Raw genomic sequence first — 23,213 nt, 5'->3', positions numbered from 1 at the left:
GTTCTGAAAACTAAGCTTATTCTTGCCTATATTTTGTGCTTTTTGGGAACAAAATATTTATGTAGGATCTACATAGTTCATACATATTTATATATGTCATATATAAAAAGTATGTACTGGGTAATTTGAAATATATAATGCTGAGTATTTATTGACTAAGGTGAGTTACTATATAATTTGGGCCCTCATTATATTCTTTAAAAACTGCATTTAATTCAAAGTTTTATTTCTCTTTTATAGTTTCTTAAAAAACTTATTTAAAAATAAATACTGACAAGTAATAATTGTGATCAAAAGATTTACATTTAATAATCCTTGAGGATTTAGAATTTAGATTATTTAAATTAGAAATAATCACACTTGAATGTGAATAAAAACTACAAGAACTTAAATTTCTATAATTTAGGGGAATTTTTATTAAAAAGTCTTTATTAAATTTGGAAGCATACATACATGTATCTTAGGCTATTTAAACACTCAATAACTTGTTATGATGTTTAATTCATAAATTTTAATTCATTGAAAACCTGCACATAAGTATTAGACTCATACCATGTCCAGGGGAATAAATTATTAAACTTTAACTTGATGTCACAAATACATTTATTCTTATTACATTCCGATAGGATCCTTTTAAAATGATTAGTTTTCACATTGTTTTGTTAAAATATATAAAATTTATATAGTATAGATAAGTTAAAAAATATATGTTAAGGTACAGTGATACCTGATATTAAAGTCAATGTGACTTAGTAATCATGATCTGCTGCATTTGTTTAAGACAGTGAACCTATTTCAATACAGTATTTATCCTGCTTCATTTGGCTTCATACATAAAGCATACCGAACATTTACTTCAAATTATTTTGTAGCAAAATGAAACATCAGTTTAAAATTCATATAGATTTTTACATGTATTATGAACTAACTAAAGTTTAGTTTGAAATTAATATTACAGCATTTAAGAACTGTACAGTTATCAGTCCTTTATATTCATTTAGAATATTAGCAAGAAAACTAGTTTTTTAAACTGAGGAAGTTGTGAAATTAGCCCACATGATGACTTTTAAAATAAAAGTCTCTTTGTAAGTTATTTATTTAAAAAAGTTATTTAAAAATTCACCCCTTGGTTAAAATTTAGATTGTGACCATCTAATTAATTCTCGTATCACAAAATATATGAATAAATGATATAAGAATTTTGATAAAGGTAAATGATGCTCTTTTAGGAAATGTGACAGTATGTTTAATCTTAAATTGACAGTGGTTTTAAAATAAAGAATTTATTTCTAAAGACTCTTTTAGGGATTTAATATCAGGTTATTAAACAACAGTAACTTGGGATGATTTTAATGTTTAATTCATTGGCTTTTTAATTTGCCTCAGTTCAGATCTTTCTGAATCTGTAGGATGGATCAACATTTTGGTTGATTTGCTAGAGTATAACTTTCCATTTTGAGACTTCCAAGATATTCCTCTTCTCTCTGGCTTAGTTTTTGATCTTGGCTTGTTATATTTACTGTTTAGGTTGTTTTCTCCACATACATCGTGCCACCACCAGCCTCCTAAAGAAGATAGATATGCAATTTATGGATACAAACTCATATGTAGTTACCATTATTATATTTCCCCATGAGTATATCCTTATTTCTTATAAATATGACTGTTGTATACATGTATCTTAATTTTAAATACTCTGTACAAGTCTTATATACCCCACTAAAAATAAAATACCTGAGAAAGGTTAGAAGAAAAATATCTGGTTGAATTAGAATCAAATTAACAGTTATGTTAAGAGATTTTTATCTATAGAGAAATGTTTATTTAGGATTCAGATTTTCAAGAGTTGACATTGTAGATATTAGCTAATACTTTGGTTAGATAGTTTGAAGATAGGAAAACAAACTATTGATATTAGGGAAAGGATACCTGAAAAACTTTCTGGACAGTTGAAGTGTCCTTTGGATTTGTGATCCCAAGTAGAAAACACCAAATCTTTGTGTTCCGGGAGTACTTTGGGGATGTTGCCGGTAATCTCAACTAGATGTAGCGTGTAGTTGGTTTCATGATTTCCCAAGTGAAAAGAATAATCAATATAATGCTTGCTGTCTTTCCAGTCTTCTAGCTCAATTCGTAAAATGTAATTAGATTGCTTTACTATGGAGTATATCTTCTCTAGACCCAACCAAAATTCTCCTGAAAAGGTAAATTGTACAAATCTGTGGATTGTTCACTGCAGATTAGGCACTGACAGTTTTTTTGACAGTTTTTTCTTAAAGTAAGTGAGTTGTTTTAGTCTCAAATCTCTTATTTTAGAGTCTCTTAAAATATTTTTTTAAAATAATTTTATTGGCAATAGTTACATGTACAAAAAATGTTAAAAATATTAACAGGCCTGCCTAAATCTGATTATCTTTTCTAAAATGGATATTATGAAACATTTCACAGGCGAAACATATTAGGGTATAATAGATATTTTTAGGTTTGGTCATTGGTAAAATACTATCTCACTTAAGAATGTTTTAAATTAAAAAGTATAATTTTTAATAACTTTTCTCTATAATTTTAAAAATAATTTTTATTTGAAATTAAAAACATAACATAAACACATAGATCTTTTTTAAAGTAAGAAAAAATCAAAATTTTCTTATTGGTTTTTGAATTAGTAGGGGACTTTATTTTAAAGATTGCAAATACAAATGGTTTCCTTTTTTTTTCTTTTTATCTTAAATACAGTTTAATGGGAAGGCTGACAAAACAGGGAAAACACTAAGATTACCACCAACAGTGTTCAATCAGTAGATTTTCATTTCGCTCATTAGTGGAAACCAAGAAGCAAAGAAAAATTTTCAACACCAAGTATATAAATAACCATCACCAATGGGGGAAAAATTGCATACTTGGGAAATAAAAATTTGGTACCAAAACTAGTTTCCTATTTGCTTCCAATGGGTCATTATAAAAAATTCTAAATTTAAAGATATAAACAGAGCCACATATTGGGCACTGATTCATGCGTAGACTTTCGAAAGCATAATAAATGGCTTACTTTCTTACAGTAACAAATGAGTACTGTGGACTTAAGTGTCAGCCTTTTATTTTGGGGTTATACTCACTCCAGAAGAAGATTTGGAGCTACAAAACATATCACTGAATATAAACCTTTTAGTTAGGGATTTAATTGGTAGTTTGAATACAAAAATTTTTGAATGGTCAAATAGTACTGAGTGTTTAAAAATTTGATATAATAGTGGATGTTTTCCACTTTACAAATGAGTACTCGTACATCATTCATGGATTTTTATGATATGCTTTTTTAGATTTTAAACCTCTTATTTATTTTTATTTTGCTTACTTTATTTTTTATCTTGTTTAATTTGTCATCAAAATATAGTAATTTGCATTGAGTTGACTTTTAAAACACGTTTTATAGTATACATTTATAATATTAAAATCATTGAAATCTCAACATTTTATACTGTACATCTGACACCTTCGTCTCTTACAACCTCCAAATAATTGATATCTAAAATTTAATAAGTAGAGTGACCATTGATAAGAATGATTTTCTTCATAGCTCGTTCATAGCATTTACCATCTATAAATGCTATGAACAAAGCAAATAGCACTTAATCAAAATTGTTTTTGATAATTATGTAATTAGAAGCCATCAAATTGTGGTAAGTATACTTAAGAATAGACAATCGTATAATTTAAATAAAGACACTGTAATAAGTATAATTACTAACAAATAGATAATTATTTTTAAATAAGTTCTGTGAAGGCCAGGACTGTTCTTCATTCATTGTTGCATTCCTAATGCCCAATCCATAATAGATTTTCAATAAATATTTTTAACAAGTGAATTAATAAATGAATGAAGTCACCATACCATCAAGATTCCCAAAACCATATTTGTAGTTTTCCCAAGTTTCATTGAAGTCTCGTGATCCATCTGTTCGGTGCTGAATTAATGTCCATGAATTACCTGAGTATAATGAACGAAAGTGTGCATTTTTAGTAGATTCAGGCTAACAGACATAACAAAATACCGTTATTTGGTTTGGTTATAATTGATGGCTGTGTAAGGTAGTTATTAATGTTGTTATGGTAGTGACATTTTATTATTTATTATCGTCCCAAGAAGTTAAGTGAAGGGCAACTAATGAATTTGTCTTAATAAACTTATTGATAATAGTCTTTTCAGATTGTTCTATGGAAAAAGATGGAGAATATTGAATAAATGCATGGGTAAATACATGAAAAAGCAAGACAAATATAAGTACTAGATCTATATAACTATTCATGTTATATATATTTCATTATATATTCAGAACAAACATAACAGAATTAGTCTTACTAATAAGCAGTGAGTGAGTAACCTGAATTAACTATTGTCTATTTTCTCTGTAGGCTAGTTTTACCTGGTTTAACATCACAGTAGACATTAAAAACTTGGGAGTTGCTGGGTCTAATGGAATAGATGCCACTTGTTTGTTTGCCTTGGTTATAAATGGTGGTACAATCAGCAGGAATGTCTAGAATGAACAAAATGGTATTACATAAGATATAGTAATAAGATTGATATCTTTAGAACTTGAGATTTTACTTGACATTTTATGGAATTATGGTGAATGCGGCCTTCAACCCTTTTCAGTAATATATTACTGAAAAAGTACTTCATGCTAAAACATTTTTTATTAGATGGCATGTTATGTAAATAATATCAAAATAGTTATTACCAAACTGATTTCTTTTTAAGAAAAATGACAAAATGAGAATTTTAAGCATTTTTTTTTTTTTGCTAGATATAGGAAGAATATAAAAATACCACATATGAGATACCAAAATAATGTTTGGTTCATAGAAGATAGCCACAGATATATGTGGAAAGAATGAACATACATGGAGGAAACTAATAGAGACCTTTTTTCTGTATGAATTACATAAAAAAATAAATGTTTTTAAACTATATAATTTTGTCGAGAATGGAGACTTTGTTCCTTTATCCGGCAAATTTTCAGGCAAACAGGAAAGTAGAAAAAACTTTGAAGAGAATACCATAATTTTTCCCTTCATATTCAACAATTGTAACATTTTGCCATATTTGCTTTATAAACACACATGTAAACAAGTACGTATTTTGCTGTGCTTTTTGAAAGCAATTTGCAAGCATCATGACCCTTAACGTCTTAGATATTTCAGCATGCATCTCTTAAACATGGGACTGTTTTCCTACATGACTGCAATACCATTATTACATCTAATAAAACTAATAAGAATTCTGTGTTATCTAATACCAAGTCTATATTCATATATCCCTGATTGTCTTAAGTATGTGTTTTTTATAGAGTTAAAAAAAAAAAAAACCCACCAGAATCCAATTTAGGTTGGCATATTGTATTTGGTGGATTTGTCTCTACTTTCTTTTAGTCTAGAACAGGCCCTGAAAATAGGGATTTTTTTTGATGGAAATGTCAAAGGTAGAAAAAGAATTTGATAATAGTTTCAAGAAGGAAACCAAATTACCTTACCATCATGTTCTACATTGTTTGTTTCATTTAAGTGAAGAGAGGGAGTACTTCTTGGTGCTCTTGATTTAGAAGAAAGAGAATTTTCTGTGGATTCTTGAATACCAGTTCTTCTTAACTGATAAAATAATATAAGTCTGCTTTTAAAAGTGATATTGACTATTCAATTAGGGGAATGGGTGGTGATATTAAAAGTACAACTTGTACACATCTTTTAGTTCAAATGTGTTATTGCTTTTGATGTTAAATGGGATAAGCAATGCTATACAGATTGTACAAGATGTCCTGTTCTCAAAATATGTAATCAGGTACATTATTTAATGAGTTTAAAAAAAAAAATAGAGAGCAAGGCAAAAAAGAAAGAAATTGGTTAGAAAACATCAAGACCAAAGGCAGAGACTTTGCTGAAATATTTTAATATGACCTATTTATATGAATAGAATATATATTGTATTCAGTAGCATAGGCAGGTTTTAAATTTAATAAGTCTCGGTTGTAAATCTTACTGTTTGTCAGACCTATGTGCCATAAAGACATAGCACATAATTTGAACACGGCTGCTTTCTTGGTAGTTTTTGACATGTAAACATATCTGTAGAGGTAACAAATTGGTAGGTTTATTTGCTTGCTTTCAATATGTTCGATATTTCATTGTCTGTTAGTTTAACAATAACAGTTAAAAGTGTGCTAGGTTTGCAATTTATTGGCTGTTAGCTTTTCTTATTGATCTGAGAAGAGCAGAGTATGTATGTAATATCTTGTGTTATTAGTATTCGTTTTTTGACATTAGCGTACATGGCATTTCCCAGGACCCAGTCTGTTGTGAAGGATCTGTTGTGACATTCACATACTGGGTATTAGTTTTTCCTACTAAATAACTATGTGATCTTAAAGTCACTTAACTTTTTAGAGTTTTGGTTTCTTCATTTAAACTTGAGGATGATCTAAGCCTTCTTCCAATTCAGAAATTCATTGTTCGAATTTTTCACACATTTTATTATTACATGTATATAATTTTATAGTAATAGTATTTTATGTTTGTGAGCAGGTTCATTTAATCATAATAAAAGATATAGGAAAAAGAATTTAGAAAAATAACAATAAAAATAAAACTATAGAAATCAAAACTAGTTGGCAAAAAATCCTTTTTAGATAATTAGCAAAAATAACCTACTAAAATATGAGTCATGAAATTACTGAGACATATAATTATATGTTTGTTTAGTGGAAATTGGTAATAATATTTGTTTTGCAATTCTTGATTTTTTTTTTTTTTTTTATCATTTTCTCCGAGTCTGTTATTTTTGGAACCCCCTTGAATGACTTTTTAATAGTATTACTAAAGTTTCTGAACTGTAGAACTATATATAATGCTTAGATTCTGACAGTTTTATAATAAACAGGTACCTCTCTCTCACCTAGCCAGTTGTTTACATTGTAGAATAATTATATTTGGTGGGATTAAACTGTATCAGGTACACAGTTTCAAATAACAAGAATAATCATAATCATAGCAAGTTTTTATTGACTTATTTGTGCTGAATATGACATTACCTTTATTAATTCAACATATATTTATTAAGTGACTACTCTGTGTCAGACAGTGTGCTATATTCTGGGACAACAGCAATTTAAAAAATGGAATAAAATCTCAGCACTCGTGGGACTTACGTTCTAGTTTAGGGAGAGATAAGATAAATAACTAAAAAACATATTATGTGAAATAGAAGTTAGTGCTAAGGAAGAAAAGAGAGTAATGAAGGAGGTAGCAGGTTCCAAGGATGGAAGTAAAGGATTATAATTTTTAAGTGACCTGGGAAAGCTTCATTGAGAATTCTATATTTGAGAAAGACCTAAAGGAAATGAGAGTGGGCGGTGCAGAACTGCAGAGAAGAACAATCCAGACAGAGGAAAAAACAAGGGGAAAGTCTCTGAGATGGCAGCGTGTTTGATATTTTTGAGTAACAGTGAAGAGGCCATTATGACTAGAGTAGAAGAGATGAAGTTAGTAAGATAAAAAGGGTTATCTGGAGTTTTACGTCCAGTCTGAGTGAGATGGATAGCCATCGTGTGATTTTGGACAAAGAGAGATGTGATCTAATTTAAATTTTAATAGAATCACTTTGCCTGCTATATTGAGGATATACTTTACATGAATCAATTCTTTTTTCTCACAATAATCCTATAATATAGGTTATTATTATGATCTTCATAGACTAAGTGAGGAAACAGAGACAGAGGGGTTATATAATTTATTCAAGGTTACACAAGTTTTAGAGCCAAGATTCAAACCCAGGTAAGCTCATGAACTTCAGAGCCAGCAATCATAACAATCATGCTGATGTGATTGTTTTACTCACTAATCAACTATAATTATTTAAAGTAATTTTAGGGTTCACAGTTTTCATAAACCTAAATTTTATGTAAAAGATTGAATATATCATTAGAATATTGACTTACCTGATTTTCTATTTCTTTTATTTGACTGTGCTGTTGGTTTAATTGTCTATATTGTTCTTCCATGGTCTGAAGAAGGCTTTTGATGCTATTATCTTGCTGTTCTACAAAAGTCTGGACATAGGTTGTAGATTGGTTAGAAGTTCTTTTCTCCTTTTATTTTTGTTAAATTAGACTTTTTTATTTCCTATAACTTATACAATCTGATTTTTAAAAACTAATAGAGTATTAGAAAGTGAGTTGTTAATTATTTTCTCTTGTATGCTTCTTTCAAATAGTACATACTTTTGTTTTTATGTTTTTTAAAAAAGTACTATCTCTAAAATCTGATTTCCTGAACTTTAAACTACTTCAATTAAATAGAAAAAACACACAGTATTTTAATAGGAATAAATCTTTACCATTTACTGTATGATTTTTATTCATTTTAAACATGGGAGAATAGTTTTAAGTTATATTCCTTTAACTTTTTACTTGCTTCCAGTAATCTGCAATACTGTAATAATTTAGTGTTTATAAGGTTAGGGAAACATAAAAACCAACTTAAAATTGTAATGGAAAATTTTATTTCCTAGAGGCGTTTTTTTCTGAAAAAAAAAAAAAAAAACCCAGAAAACCAGTATTTCAACAATGCAACTAAGTATTTAAAGCAGCATGTCTTAAAATATTTTTTTAAAAGAGTCACATTGCAAACATAATCATGAACCCTTTTTGGTTTCTACTTACTTTAAATGAAGTTACTTCTGAGTGTTCCTGACATTCAGGTTGATATTTAATTAAATTGGTTAATTGCTTCTCCAAATACCTCACTCTTTGTTGAAGCAGAATTTTTTCTTCTAGAAGGCTTTCAAGTTTTGAATTGAGTTCAAGTGACATATTCTTTACTTCTTCATTTTTGACTTGTAATTTGGATGTAGTTCTTCTAAGTTCCTTTTCTTCTTCTTTGATTTCATTGGTTTGCAGTGATAGGTCAATAAAAGACTGATCAAATATGTTTAGTTTTTTAAATATGTCATTAATTTGGCTCTTAGTTTTATGGACAAAGTCTTTAAGACCTTGTCCTAACTGAAGAAGGCCACTGGCTAAAATTCTTACATCATCTAACATAGCAAATCTTGATTTTGGCTGTGGAGATACAGAATCAGATGATGCATAGTCTTGGTCAGTTGTGGAAGAAATAACTAGAGGAGCAATAAAAAGAAAGAGCTTAATTGTGTACATTTTTATCTTATTTAATTTCAAACAGTCTGGGACAAGTTTTCTCCTGTGAGTAGACCTGAATTTCTTAACTCTATATATACCACTATTTGCTACACAAACAGTAAGGTTGGCAGGTGAATAGAATATAGTTAATCATTAAGCTATGTAAACTTGTATGAATGTAACCTTCCACATTGAGTTAGATCAATGCTAAGTGGAATCAAAGAAATGAACAAGTGACTTGATAGGTCATTCTAAATTGTTATTCTGTTTAATTTTCTTATATTATAAATGGCACTTTCAGTCTTATGAGATCTAACAATTTTTAAAAGCTCATTTTAATTTGTCTTGATTTTTAAAGGTATTTAAAATTAAACATCAAACTCTTTTGACTCTTTAATTCATCATTAAAGTTGAGTAAAAATTAATGAATTAAGTATGTTCCCAAATTGTATTTGGAGAAACAGCAGCAACAGTTACCCATCCCAAAAAATGCTTTCTCTGTGAAGCCTTCCTTCACTTCTTTGTGTGTTATTAATGGGTCTCAGTGCTGCACCCCCATGGTTCTCTGTAAAAGGTAACATATGATTATCTATTTCTTGTTATTTGTTGGTATAATTATTTGTTAGTATATTTTTGCTTCAGATGATCTATCTTAACCACAGTTGTGTATTATCACAAATTCCATACATTAAAAGGCATTTCACCCCTTTTCTTCATTATATTCTGTGTCTCTATGTTCCAGTCTGTTTTCCATGTGCATACTGAAAGATCAATAGATTGTGGTCTTCTAAGGTCGAACCTGAATTAAATACTTCCACTGTCAGAGATGATTTGCCTATTATAATTTTTTTTGAAGTTTGTGAGCTTGGTAATGATTTTGATATTGTAAATTTAACAAAACCAAAAAATTAGTAGTATGTTTAAAAATAAATGTTCCACTGTGCTGCTTCTTAGTGTTAAAAGAAAAAATACTAAATACTTCAGTTAACTTATTCTTCTTAAGTGATTATTCTTCTTAAATGTTCATATTAAGTGATTATTCTTCTTAAATGTTCATATGAAGTGATTATTCTTCTTAAATGTTCATATTAAGAAATTTTTGAGAAAATAATAAATCCTTTAAAAATTCCTTATTTTGACAAATTAATATAGTAAAATTGTTAAGAGTGTGGGCTTTGGAATCGGACATGGTTTGGGTCCAACAGTCAGCTCTAGCTGTCCAGACTTGAACAAGTTACTTACCTAACCTTACCATACCTCAGTCTCCTCATCTGTAAGTTGAGGTAGCTACATATATAGTACTTAATAAGGTTATGAGAATTAAAAGAATATATGTAAAGCATTTAGGACATAATGATTAGGAGTATGATTATGGAAAGATGCTGAATCAGAATCCTGGCTATGCTGTTCTTCAGCTGTGTGATTCTTGGTCAAATTACTTAGCTTTTCTGTACTTCTGTTTTCTTGTCTGTCAAGTGAAGATAATATTGGGTTGTATAAAGATTAAAAAATCAATATTTTTTAAAGAACTTAGAATACTACCCGATAATGGTAAACACCATAGAGTATGATATATTAGCTATTTTTGGTAATTAGAAACAATCAATGCATTTCTGTACATACTGTAATATTTTATCAGTGAATATTATCTAATCTCATGTTAAGATGACATAAGTTGGGAAATTTTGCTAGAATCTAATTTTGCTCTCTTGGACCTTAGTAAATGCAAGGAATTATGTCTTTTGTTTACTTGTGTATACTTTTTTATGTATTCAATATAGAACAACATACACATTTCTGTTAAGAGAAATAAAGAATTCAAGAAAATAAAAATATACAAATATTTTTACTAATGAAGAAGAAAAGCAAAAACTTTTTCCTTATACTTTATTTTCATCTTAACCTTTAGCAGTGGTACATGTTATGGAATTATAAAAGTGTATGTTAAACTAGTGAAGAAATTTGAATTTTCTTCCTCTTTTTTTAAAGGGAAAAGTTAATGTTGTCATTATTGGTTATGAAGGGCATATTTCAAAACTTTCCTTCACTAAACTGTCTACTTTTCTGTGTTAAAACTATTGACCCTGCTATTTTAATTCACTTTCTAGATGAGGGAGAATTGAGATGGCCAACCTCTCATCTCTATTGTACTATTGGCTATTTATTAGCAAGATCTTCGTCTGTTTTTGATTTATATTCTTTACAGCACTTTAGTACAACGCCTTATAGGTTGGAGAAACAAAAAATATTTAGTGAACGAAAAAGAGAATGATAAAGTCGTAACGGGAGTTTTCCATGTACATAATTTACGTATGGTAGATACTCACTCTTTTTTGATATAGGAAGTTCTTTTTCAGAGAAAGGAATTTGAAAGGTAGCCCTTTCTAGTGCATGAAAATAACTAGACACTAATACCAATGAGAGACTGTGTGAAGGAATTTTCTTCCATTTTAGTTACTGTACTAGAATATTAATTTTTTTACACAATTTATACAATTCATCTGTAACACTAACAGCTTAGAGGCAGCGGTCATGTATTCCTGGTTTATAGTACATTGTCTCTGGGTAGAAATATCTGAATATTTTTTCTATTAGTAGTTTGACATGTTATTGAATATAATTAAATTATTTGCCTAATTACAAGCTGTAAGACAGTGTCAACATTGGAAATGTAATAAACATAGCAATTTTATGAGTGGTTTTACATATACCTTTTAATGCCTCCTGTCTGAGTACATATTGTTAAAGGCAGAGTCTAATCTTTGTTTGAACTCGTGCTCATTTAAATAGAGCCCTGATCAAATATAACCAATAATGTGATAAAAATTAGTTTTTGTATGTCAAAGAAAATAAGAAACTAAGCAAAATTAGTCCCTAATCTAAGGAACTAAGAACTAATATACAAAACTTTTTAGCTGCATAGAAATTTAAGACATTTAGGAGCCTTGTTTGAATTTCAAGCAAAGCAAAGTCCCTTATCCTCCCCCAGGTTGTGCAATCATTTGGAGATACAACTTTCAAATAAAACACAAGGCATTTTGAACCTTTTGAATATAGTAGTCTTTTCATTTCTTCTTTTTTTGACTGTGATCATTTGTTTTTGAATTAATATTTTGGTAGAAAGATTCTGAAAATAATAAGAAAAACACGTAAATAGAAATGTTTATATTAACTAAAGAATAATGCCAGAGTAATTAATTCTCATTTCCTTTTTTTGTTCAGAATAGCACTGTCCAATGGAAACATAGTGCGTTATAGGTGTAAAAAGAACTAGAAACAAGTGAAATTAATTTTAATAGGATATTTTATTTAATCCAACATATCAGTTATCATTTCAACATGTGATCTATATAAAAATAGTAATTAGGTATTTTCTACTCTTTTTTCATGCTGAATCTTCCAAATATATACTGTGTGGTGTATATTTTATACTTTAACCATCTCAGTTAGCAGAGGTACTCATCAAGTACTTGATAGTCTTACTGACTCTTTTATTGGACAATGCAGATCCAGAAGATAAATGACCTTTGAAGGAATCATTTTATTTATCTTACTTTTTCTCATCTTCACTATTAATAAGTTAAATTTTTTATGTTGAAAGTTCTTATTGTGGAAACCCAGATACTTCAAAAACCTGTAAAAAATAAAAATCTTGACACTTCACTGTTAACTTTTTGGGGTCTATCATACCAGATACCTTGGATGACTAAACATAATTTTTTTAAACCAAAATGAGATTATGTTGTATACAGCTTGTTATACTGTATGTGTAAGTATATGTATATGTATATGTGTATATATCAATTCAAGACCTTACTATTTTAAAATTTATTTTTATATGAGTATGTACAAGTTTACCAATTTTTTATTATTTGAATGCACATTAATTTAATCACCAACGATCTTTAAGTTGTTTCCAATTTTCTAATTACAAACAATATGCATAGAAAAAGTCTGTGTGTATAAATATTTTCATATAAGTTTATAAATGTTAACTTTCAAATTATGATTTCTCTTGTCAGAGTATCATTCGAAAGAATTGTGCCATTTACATCCCTACCAGGAGTAAATGAGAGTTCTTCTTTTCTCATGAATTTTTACCAGTGCTTTGAATGAGTAAAACAAAAAATATCAATAAATATAATAGGCAAATATATCTAGTTTATTTTATTGGCCATCTATTTTGCTCTCTTTGGAAATACCTGAGTTTATGAAATACCCCCTCAACAAACTCTTTCCTCATTTTTTGTCTATTTATGACTAATTTAGGAATTATTTACATATTTTAGGTACTTTTTGTCATATCTGTAACAGTGTTTTTCCAATTTGTTGTTTTGTTTTCTATCACTTGCTCTGTAGAGGCTTTTAAATTTATCTTTTAGGATTTTTGTAGCTCATGCTCTGAAATGCCTTCTTCAACAATAAAATATGGTCTTTTTAAAGCTTTTCTAATACTTTTATGGTTTTATTTTTATTATTTAAACCTATGATTGATCTGGAATTTATTTTGAGGAGAGGCTAAAATATGAATTTAGTTTTCCACCAAATGGCTAGTTAGCTATCTCAGCACTTCTCATTAATCTACCTGCGCTCTGCGATTTGAAATTCCTCTGAAGGAGTATTATAAATACAAGGTAGAGACTTGCTAGAGTTATATGGGAATTTATTAGTGGAAGTAGTAGTCAAGTGGAAAAGAATCTGAATTCAGTTGCATGCCTTTCACTTTCAGAGACAAGTTGAATTTAAAATTGTATTGCTTATATTTTAAAGCAAGCATGGCTTATAGATAATGATCAGTTAATTTTCATTTAACCCAGAAGTATTAAGTAACTAAATATTTTGTACAATTTATTCATTCCTTCATTCAACATGAGGCACTGTTTTAGGTATTGAGAATATAGCAGTTAACTAGATAGATAAGGTCCTTACTCTCATGGAGTCTGGGCTCTGTTAAAGGAGATATAAACAATACGTAAATGAACAAAATAGTTTAGAATTATCCTTAGAAGATTTTTTAAGGGTTGCAAATGAAATAACAAAGTGATGTGACGAGGAGGTAAAGATAAGGCTTTCTGAGACGTGAAGGATGGGAAGAGGCCAGGCATGTTCATGTCCACAAAGTAAGGACCATAGTAATCCCAATGCAGAGATTCTCACGGGTGGGGGAAAGCATGATGTGTTTTGCTTTTCTATGTATTTTTAATGTCTATCCTACTTGCAAATTTCTCACTGAAATTCATGCTTCGATTCTTTAGTCTCAAGTCCTCTTGTGAGCTCTGCTGACATTCTATGTTCATAACATTTATCATGCTACATTATAATTATTTACTTGTCTGATTCTCCCTCTGGACCATGAGTTCTATGAAATCAAGGACTTCAAGTCTTTTATGGCTATATTCTCAGTATCTGGTACACTGCATACTCAGTAAATGTTTGTTACAATGAGGAATTATAAACATAGTTAAGGCCCATCTGTTATTATATGCTGTTCTCTCCCACCATTTCAGGAACTTTACTTTCTTGTCCTAGTATATGCAAACCTTGTCTCAAGTAGATTCTTTTCATTAGGATTTACTCAAGCTCAAATCTTTCCTATCTTAAAAAACTCACAAATCTTCGTATTCTGTCTCCAACTGTTGCATTTTCTTTCCCCCCTTCACATACTTTTCAGAATTTCACTTGTTTCATTTTGTTACCTCTTACTTGCTCTTGAACCTACTTTATTTGTTTTCAGCCTGAAATTATAAGTGAATTTTATGTTGCTAAATCCAGAAGTTTTCAATTCTTTTGGCCCCTGACTAGCATTTGACACTTAACTGTGTAATTTGTATATTTTCTTCCCTTGGCTTCTATGTCACTGTATTCTCATGGTTTTCCTTCTGCTTCTCTGTGGGTGCCTTCTCAGTCTTCTTTGCAAGCTCATTCTCCCCTGGCTGACCACAGAATCTTGGAGTTCCTTAAGACTACATTCTTGGAATAACACACATGAGTAATTAAGTTACATTCTAATTCTCTCCTAGTTGATGTCCTTGAGTATAATTCTCAGCATGGGAAAAATAATATATAGATGCAAAATTGAAAAATTTAATAAAAACGTTATAGTTTTGAATTTGAAATAGCGATATGAACTCAGGGTGTATTTCACATTAAAAGCATTTTCCCTTAACTTTTTTCATTTAAATGGCCTAGAAACAATGCCTAACCCACAATGAGGGCCCAGACTGTGGCTTGGGAAAACACTTCTCATTCAAAGAACCACAGCTCCTTGGAGAAATAGCTGATTCCAGGTCTGGGAAGAAACTATAAGAAAAGCCTGGAATACCTTATCATAATAGATAGCAATAAGCCATCAAAGACTTATGACTGAATCAAAAGGACTCGGGAGCCAGTTTGAATTGACTTTTTCATTTGCCAAAGATGGGACAATTTGAACAGCAATAAAAATAATAACTGCAATGTATTGAAACTCATTAATATGTTTGCTCTATGAGTTTTTAAGTGATACTTAAAAAAAGACTTAATTGATTCCTTTTAGAGGATTGCAATGCACCAACTGATTATTTTGAAAACTGGCAAGTAATTGAAGATAATCAAGCATTTATTTCTGCCTTTCATGTAATGATTCACTGGCTAAGCAAATAGTAGATGAGGAAAACTGCTCTTCATAGAGATATTCCAGGTACTAAATAAAGAAGGAATGATAGAATATTACCTTTTGACAATGCTTACTGAGTTAATGAATTGAAGCATTGATCACTGTTATCCACTAATTGCTCAAAAAGAGAAGCAACAGCCATTTTCCTCCTGATAGAGTGACAAAATACCATTTTTGAAATGATCTTGCCAAAAAAAAAAAAATTGAAACTAAATATGACCAAGGCTCTAGATCCAACTCTCACAGAGGAACATGTTAAATATCACAATGGGGATGCAATCAATAAAATCTAGCCTCTCAGAACACTATGTTGTTTTGAAATGGTCTGTTTATAGCATTTCTGTCTCATTAGACCATATGTTTCTCAAGACCAAGGGGTGGCTTCTTAATCTTCATCTATTTCCCTGGTTTGCAACACAGTGTTGCGAAATCAATAAGTATTTGCTGCAGAATCAATAAGTACTTCTGGTACAAATTTTATTTGATGACTTCAGTGGTTAGTCATAGTCATCTTTGATCTTTAGTTCTTCGATTAGGAAACTGACCAATCATAATCTTTCCATATTTGTCTTTTGTACCTTTGATTATTTTGAGTACAACTGACTCTTCTTGATTTCTTTAGTGATTTTCAGATTGTATACTTATTGTCATACACACCCATCCTCCCAACATGGAAATAACTTTATTGCTTTTTTCTAATTATAGAGGTCATATATTCTTATTGTAAAAAATTAAAACAATAGAAAAGTTTAAAAAAGAAACCAGAGCCATCACTATAAACCACTATAAATATTTCAGAAATATCCTTTTATCCATTCTTTTTTCCCCCTCCCCTCCAAATTTCCATAAGTAGGGTAATGCCATTGTACATCCTGCTCTGACACCTGCTTCTTTTTCATCCAACATGCTGGATATTTCTTTGTACATGAATAAATACTGCTGTGCATTGTCATTTTGGGGACTCCATAGTATTCCTTCTTATTAATATATCTTAATTTAATTAATCTAGTACTAATGAATATTATATTTATAATTTATAATTATTTCCTGTTATAAAAAATATTGTAGTGAATTTATTTGAACATGCCCTTTTGTACAGGTGTGCAGTTTTCTTCTTAGACTAGAGGTAGGTTTGTAGGGTCAAAGGGTCTATTCATTTAAAACTTCTATATTGCTCTACCACCTTCCAGAAATTTTAGATCTATTGCTCATTGCCCTAGCAGTTTAGTAGTAGGGTTTTATTATACTCAAAGTTTTGTTCATCAGCTCTCAGCACTATTCTTTAGGTAAAGTAAGTCTCATTCTTTTTCTTCTTTTTTTTTTTTTAAGCTCTTTCTTTTGGTAAGTTATTTATTTTCTGTTGAATTATTTCTCCTATGTGTTGGCAGCAGAACCTCTTAAAATTTATAGGATGCAAGATCATAAACTAGACATGAAGTCAGTGCTTAGTAATCTGTGATTGTTTCATAGTATCTACCTAATACTGTTATACCTATCATATTGTCATACATGTTTTTGAACAATAATGTGGAATAGCATACCTCTTAAATCCTTGATTACATTTATACAAAAGCTGTGCTTATAAATGTCATTCTATTTAAATCTGCTTGGGGAAACTAACGTAATGTTAGAACTGTCTTTTAATTTCTTAATAATGTTTCTGTCCATATTCATTTATTTCCCAAAAGCCTCTTGGAGAGGAAGGAACATTTATTTGGAAGCCTGACTGACCTATATTCCGATTTCAGCTCTGTCACTTGGTTATATGTGATAATTACTTAACTTTTCTGGGCCTGAATTTATCTGCAAAATTGGGGTGTATTTCATTGCTTCTGTTCGAATGATTAGTCTGAGTAGCAAGTAAAACATTCTATGTGAAAATACTTAGTATAGTGGCTAGCAAATATGAATGTTCAGTATTCGTTCATCTATTTCTTTTGTAGCATGTAGTGATACAGTGTTTCTAGATATATATTCACTATCATGCATACTATTGCCTTCACAGAAATCTTCTTTACATATACCCTCAGAGTCTCAATTTTGCCAATCGTCAAGGTTCTGCTAGAAATATAACAGTGAAAGTCCAGTTTATGTATGGGGAGGATCCAAGTAATGCTATGCCGGTAAGAAATATTCTTTTCCTATTCTGCATATATGGTTCCAATGGACATTTTTTGGGGGGTATCACTTGGTTGGCAGCCCTAAACTAGAAATCAATGTGATCCTGTAAACCAAATTTCTGACTGCATTACTTCCTCTACAGATAGTAATAAATTTACTTAAATTCTTTTATTTATTGAGGATTTAGTACATGCTGGGCACTCCCAGAGATACAAAGATGAATAAGACTTGTAATCTAGAGGATATAAGACAAATACATGAAAATCTAAAATAGCAACTTTCGAAAGAGGGTCAGATCAAAATTACCTAGGGTACTCTAACAAAGCATGGATACTTTTTCTCTGCCTTGGTGTCTGTGATTCTGATTCTCCTCCTTTAGAATAAAAAGCTAGGTAAGGGAAGTGAAAAGTAATGGGCTGTGTATAGTTTGAAAATACCCCCGACCTGATTCTAATATGTATGATTCTCCCAGACTTTGTTGAAAAACTCTGGCAATAGTTCTCAACATTGGCTGCATGTTACACTCTCCTAGGGAGCTTTTAAAACTACCAATGCCCAGACTATATCTCATTCCAATTAAATTATAATCTCTGGGCATGGGAATGAGGCAGGTATCAGTAGTTTGAAATCTTCCCAAGGGATTACATTTTCGTAGCCAATATTGAAAAGCAAGGTATATGCTAATTATTAAAAGATTGGTATAAGGATTCAAAGGCATAGATGTTCAGTGGTAGGCGAGAATGCCTTAACGGTGGCTAAAATGTTTTGGCAGTAGGTCTAGATGGTGCAGGAATGAAAGTAATTCAAGTTGGAGAATGGCCTTCAAGTAGGTACAGTGGTGAGTCGCCAGTGAACCAGAGCAGTGGAAGATAAGTCAGCAGTCGTAGATTGAGGCCAGACTGGGGAGATTGTTGACTGCCCAAATTGTGATTTAGGACTCATGAGACATTAATAAATGCAAGTTCCATGAAAAAGATTTTCGGATCAACTTGAAGTTAGTAACATGGAATAGGAGCACAACTGTCACTGTAGATGTTCAACCTCTGACAACTCTAGTGAAATGAAAATGAGCTAAGAATAGGTATATTGTTAACAGATTTATTTTAGCCTTCTGTGTCAGTCGTTCTAGGCGAGTTCTGATTTTCTGTTTACTAGGAAAGCTATATATTTCCCCTTATTGCCTCAGTTTCATCAGCATTTATAAACCTTGACAGCAGCAAGCACAAATTATTCATCTTTGTATTCTTCTATGGCAGCTATTTCAGTTTCTTGCAAAAAATAAACATTGAATAAATATTTGTTGAATACATGTAGAATTTATTTTTAAAGTTTGAATTAGCATTTCATACTCTTTACTAGCTCTTCATTTCTGCTGAAAGAATGAATGTATTATCATAGTTGATGAAAAGATACTGGATTGTGAAAATAGATGCTTTATTATCCTATATGTGAATTGCAATATGAATTTGAGCTTAATAACAAATGTAGACTATGTAAAATAATCTGTTTTATTGTTTGCCTAACAAGTTCTTCCTTGTTTTAGCATCTATATGGCCTCCTCCACAGAGCCCCAGCTGCATCCAGCCACACTGACAGTTAGACCACTCCCTCTTTTAATGCTACCATAGCATCTTATCACTTCTTTTATGGCCTTATCACTTTATGATTATATGTTTATTTCTTCATCTTGTCCACTAGACTGTGAGCTCCTTGAGGGCAGGGACCGTGTCTTACTCATATTTATATCTTGATGCCTATTGTAGAGCTTGGTATATAATGGCATATAATTGATGCTCAGTCTGTGTTGACAGATGAGTAAAAATACATATTAAATGGTCAAAAAAAGAACTTTCCACTTTATATCATTCATGTTATGAAAATAACTTACTTTGTGAAAAATGATAGCTTCTCAGAGGGAAAAAGGTACTGCATGTCTTTATTTGTGTATTATTAGTCATATGAAAATATAATGCTTTCAGGTTTATGTGAGAGGCTGGTTTGAAAGAGTATATAAACATAGATAGATTTTACCTATTTTTTTTTTAAATAAGGACTATTTAAATGAGACCTAAGAATTTTTTGATCATATAATGTTGATATGATAAAATCATAAACTTCATAATTCTGGCACTGGAACAACATTTTATAAGAACATAGTAAGGTTTTCTTAGCAAATTGATGAAATTAGAGTTACCTAGGATAGTCATAATTGTTACACTTTGACATACCCTTAAAATAAAAGGACCTGCTTGAGATGTTGCAAAAAGAGACTAAGTACCTGTTAATGTGTTCTTTTTATTTTGGGATGGTGCCAATTAATCCCTTTGTATAGGGAATAAGTGTTGAATTTTACCAGTTGTGTTAATGGAACTGTGATAACATGCCCACATACTTATTCATGCATATGTAGAGATGGCTGGCCAAATATAAGAGTTTTATCTATGGCTAGATAATATTGCAAGCCTAACTATCTCACATAGGAATCATAGCTATGACCTTGACATCATTAAGCCATTGATCTAATCTGCTGCCCTAATTAACCACAGCTTTTGTTAGAATTCAAGAGGCAGATATGTAAGATTGAATTATTTTTCAAAAATAATATAGTATTTTTTTTTAACGTGGTGGATTTTTTAAAAAAACATATATGTAAGAATATATAGAATGTCTTCCTTCATTGTAGAGTAGCTTGCAGGGAGTACTCGAAGCAAAGGATATATATTTTGACCTAAAATAGGATTTTTAAATATCATTTATAAATAATATATATTTGACTTTCAGAATGACTGCTGTTTTAATGGAGAACCCACCAATTTGTATAGTAGATATATGCCACCATTCTAGGGCCATATTTCTTATATAAATTCCAAATGATGTGCTACATCCAGATTTTAAAATGAATTCCTCACCTTCTTTTAAAAAAAGGGAAAGAAATGTACCTTATTGCCCAAGAGATATAAATATAATGGATAGAAACTTTTCAAATGTTTGAATGTCAGATGGGTCTATAGTTGAAAAGAAATTTAGAATTAAGCAATTGAACTGATTAATGAACGTCAGTAGGCACATTGTTCTTCATTGGGCTGATTTTGCCCATTGTTCTCAAATAGTTATTAAATCAGACAATTCTTACATAGATATGAAACATTCAGCATTTATTACAACAAAGTTTCAACATGCTGTTATTTGTTACAGGTAATCTTTGGTAAATCTAGCTGTTCAGAATTTTCAAAGGAAGCCTATACAGCCGTAGTATATCATAACAGGTACTGAATTCAAATATTTCTTTCAAAGTTACTCACTCCTCAGTGGCCATTGTTAGCACTCACCTTAGTGTGTTTACCGAATGCCTTGCTGCACTGATTGTGCAAATTCAAGACAGTTGACATCAGAGTTATAATTTTCAATCTGGAGATGCACATTTTCCATAGACATCTCAAATGTAAGACTTCAGACACAAAACATCTTTTCTATCAAATTCTGATTCTTTCTTTTTTTGTTATATTATTGATTATCATTGTGGCTTCTGGTCCTTTTGGTCTTTCCCTATTATATTCTCCTAACACTTTGTAGTTTTACTTAAGCTTGAACCCCTTAGTTAAATTGGTGTTATTCTAAACATCCATTAATCCTTTCACTAGTGCCTTTCCATGTTACTTCTTTGGGAAATTGTTAACTTTGGATAACCTTTAATTTCTTTCTTTTTAAATTTAATGCTGTTGGAGAAAAATCACAGAATTGTACCAGTCACAAATCAATGTTATTTTATTCTGTGATGGAGCTACAGTAATTCATTTTATTTTATTTTTATCTTGATTTTGGCCCTGCCACACTTTGGTAATCTTTTTGTCATCACATTTTTTACCCTTTCTCTCATTTGGCAATAGTTATTTTAAGCCTTTCTCCCCCTTTCTCTAGCTCCTACTTCATTTGCTCTGCTTTTAGCTTTCCTACTTTATTAAGCTAATGGAGACCATCCAACCTGAGATCCATCAGCTTCTCTACTCTTCACCTCAAATTATCTTTGTACTGATCTGCCTTTCCTTGTTTCAAAGATAGTAATGGCCCTTGCCTTGCCCACTATCAAATCTTTTCACCTCTGCTGTCAGTCTTATCCAGCTTCTTCCAGAATATGACTCCATCAGTTATCCCTTCCCTTGCATCATCAGTTTCCTGTTTCATTGGCTCCACCTCTTATTGTCAAAAAGAAGCTTAACTTTTCTGTTCTTAAAGAAACAGAAGTCTTTTTGCAGTGCTATTGTGTACTGTGGTTTTTTTCCTTGTCTTCCTTAAAACTTTCTTCTTTCTCACCTTTATTTATGGCCTTCTCTCAATTTCCTTCTATTTCTTTGAACACTTTTTTTCTTTTATAGTAATTATTCTAATTTTTCTTTTAAGTATAGACATTGCACACAAAACACAGGTTTTATTTTTAACCCTCTTGTTCTATAATATTCTCTTCCTAAATAATCTTATATGTGTTTCCCAGAGTTACATTCAATGAAAATGCTACAACTTTTACTTTTATGTGGATTGTTCACAACTCTTATTTTCAGCCCTAACGTTTCTGAGGTACAAACATGTATTTTTAGTGGCCTGTTGGGCATATTCATTTGGGTTCTCTGCTGCCTCCTCAGTTTCTGCATATTTATCCCTGGCCTTCTTCCAGACCCTATCTCTGTCTCACTGTTTATTTTAATTAATGGAACCACCATTTCTCCAGTTACTCTGACTCAAAATTTAAGACATCCCTGCCTGCCTTCTTTTTTTCTCTAATATCCAGTTATCTTTTACATCTCGATGATTTTCTTTCCGCCTCATTACTAAATGTATTCTGTGCTGTCCTGTTTTGGGTCCTTTATTGGATCTGTTTTTCTATTACAATCCCTCTATTTATTGAACTTTTACTTATTCTTTAAGGCCTATATTACATAGCACCTCTTAAATACAATTCCCTCATCTAAATCTTGAAGTAATCAGTTCAACTCTGTTCTTTTAAGTACTTACCCTATATGCTCTATACCAGGGGTTGGCAGACTTTTTCCACAAAGGGCCAAATAGTACATATTTTAGGTCTTGTGGGCCATAAGATTTGCATTGTACATACTTAGCTCTGCTTTTGTAGTATAAAAGCAGCCATAGACAACAAGTAAAGTTGCAAATGAATAGGCATGGCCGTCTTCTAATAAAATTTTATTTGTGGACACTGAAATTTGAATTTCATTTACTATTTCAAGTGAAATGTT

The 23,213-nt window shown here is 30.8% G+C and overlaps 2 protein-coding genes across 11 annotated transcripts in view; one reads left to right on the top strand and one right to left on the bottom strand.

Annotated features, from left to right (window-relative positions):
- DOCK7 (dedicator of cytokinesis 7) overlaps nt 1-23,213 on the top strand; it is a 173,644-nt gene that overhangs the window by 63,119 nt on the left and 87,312 nt on the right. For all 10 annotated transcript variants that reach the window (XM_023536213.1, XM_023536214.1, XM_011369542.2 and 7 more), the window contains exons 15-16: nt 17,852-17,969; nt 21,163-21,233. In XM_023536213.1, the coding sequence (XP_023391981.1) occupies nt 17,852-17,969; nt 21,163-21,233 (189 nt within the window). The remainder of the gene's footprint in view (nt 1-17,851; nt 17,970-21,162; nt 21,234-23,213) is intronic.
- On the bottom strand, nt 1,094-9,248 carry ANGPTL3 (angiopoietin like 3). Its single transcript, XM_011369541.2, has 7 exons — nt 8,715-9,248; nt 7,992-8,102; nt 5,535-5,649; nt 4,425-4,538; nt 3,893-3,988; nt 1,930-2,196; nt 1,094-1,565 (listed from the first exon to the last, which is right to left on the bottom strand). The coding sequence occupies exons 1-7, from the start codon at nt 9,207-9,209 to the stop codon at nt 1,357-1,359; spliced, it is 1,407 nt and encodes a 468-aa protein (XP_011367843.1). The 5' UTR covers nt 9,210-9,248; the 3' UTR covers nt 1,094-1,356.

Source organism: Pteropus vampyrus, unplaced genomic scaffold (genome assembly GCF_000151845.1).
Source record: "Pteropus vampyrus isolate Shadow unplaced genomic scaffold, Pvam_2.0 Scaffold151, whole genome shotgun sequence".
NCBI classification, from domain to species: domain Eukaryota; kingdom Metazoa; phylum Chordata; class Mammalia; order Chiroptera; family Pteropodidae; genus Pteropus; species Pteropus vampyrus.
This window is presented reverse-complemented; position numbering and strand designations above follow the sequence as displayed.

Bases quoted from the DNA above. Each gene is read 5' to 3' on its own strand.
- ANGPTL3 (XM_011369541.2), bottom strand. From the start codon at position 9,209: ATGTACACAATTAAGCTCTTTCTTTTTATTGCTCCTCTAGTTATTTCT. The intron at 5,650-7,991 runs GTAAGTCAATAT...TTATTTTATCAG, and splicing joins TAAAAGAAATAGAAAATCAG to TTAAGAAGAACTGGTATTCA. The intron at 2,197-3,892 runs GTATGGTGACTT...TTACCTTTTCAG, and splicing joins TGGTTTTGGGAATCTTGATG to GAGAATTTTGGTTGGGTCTA.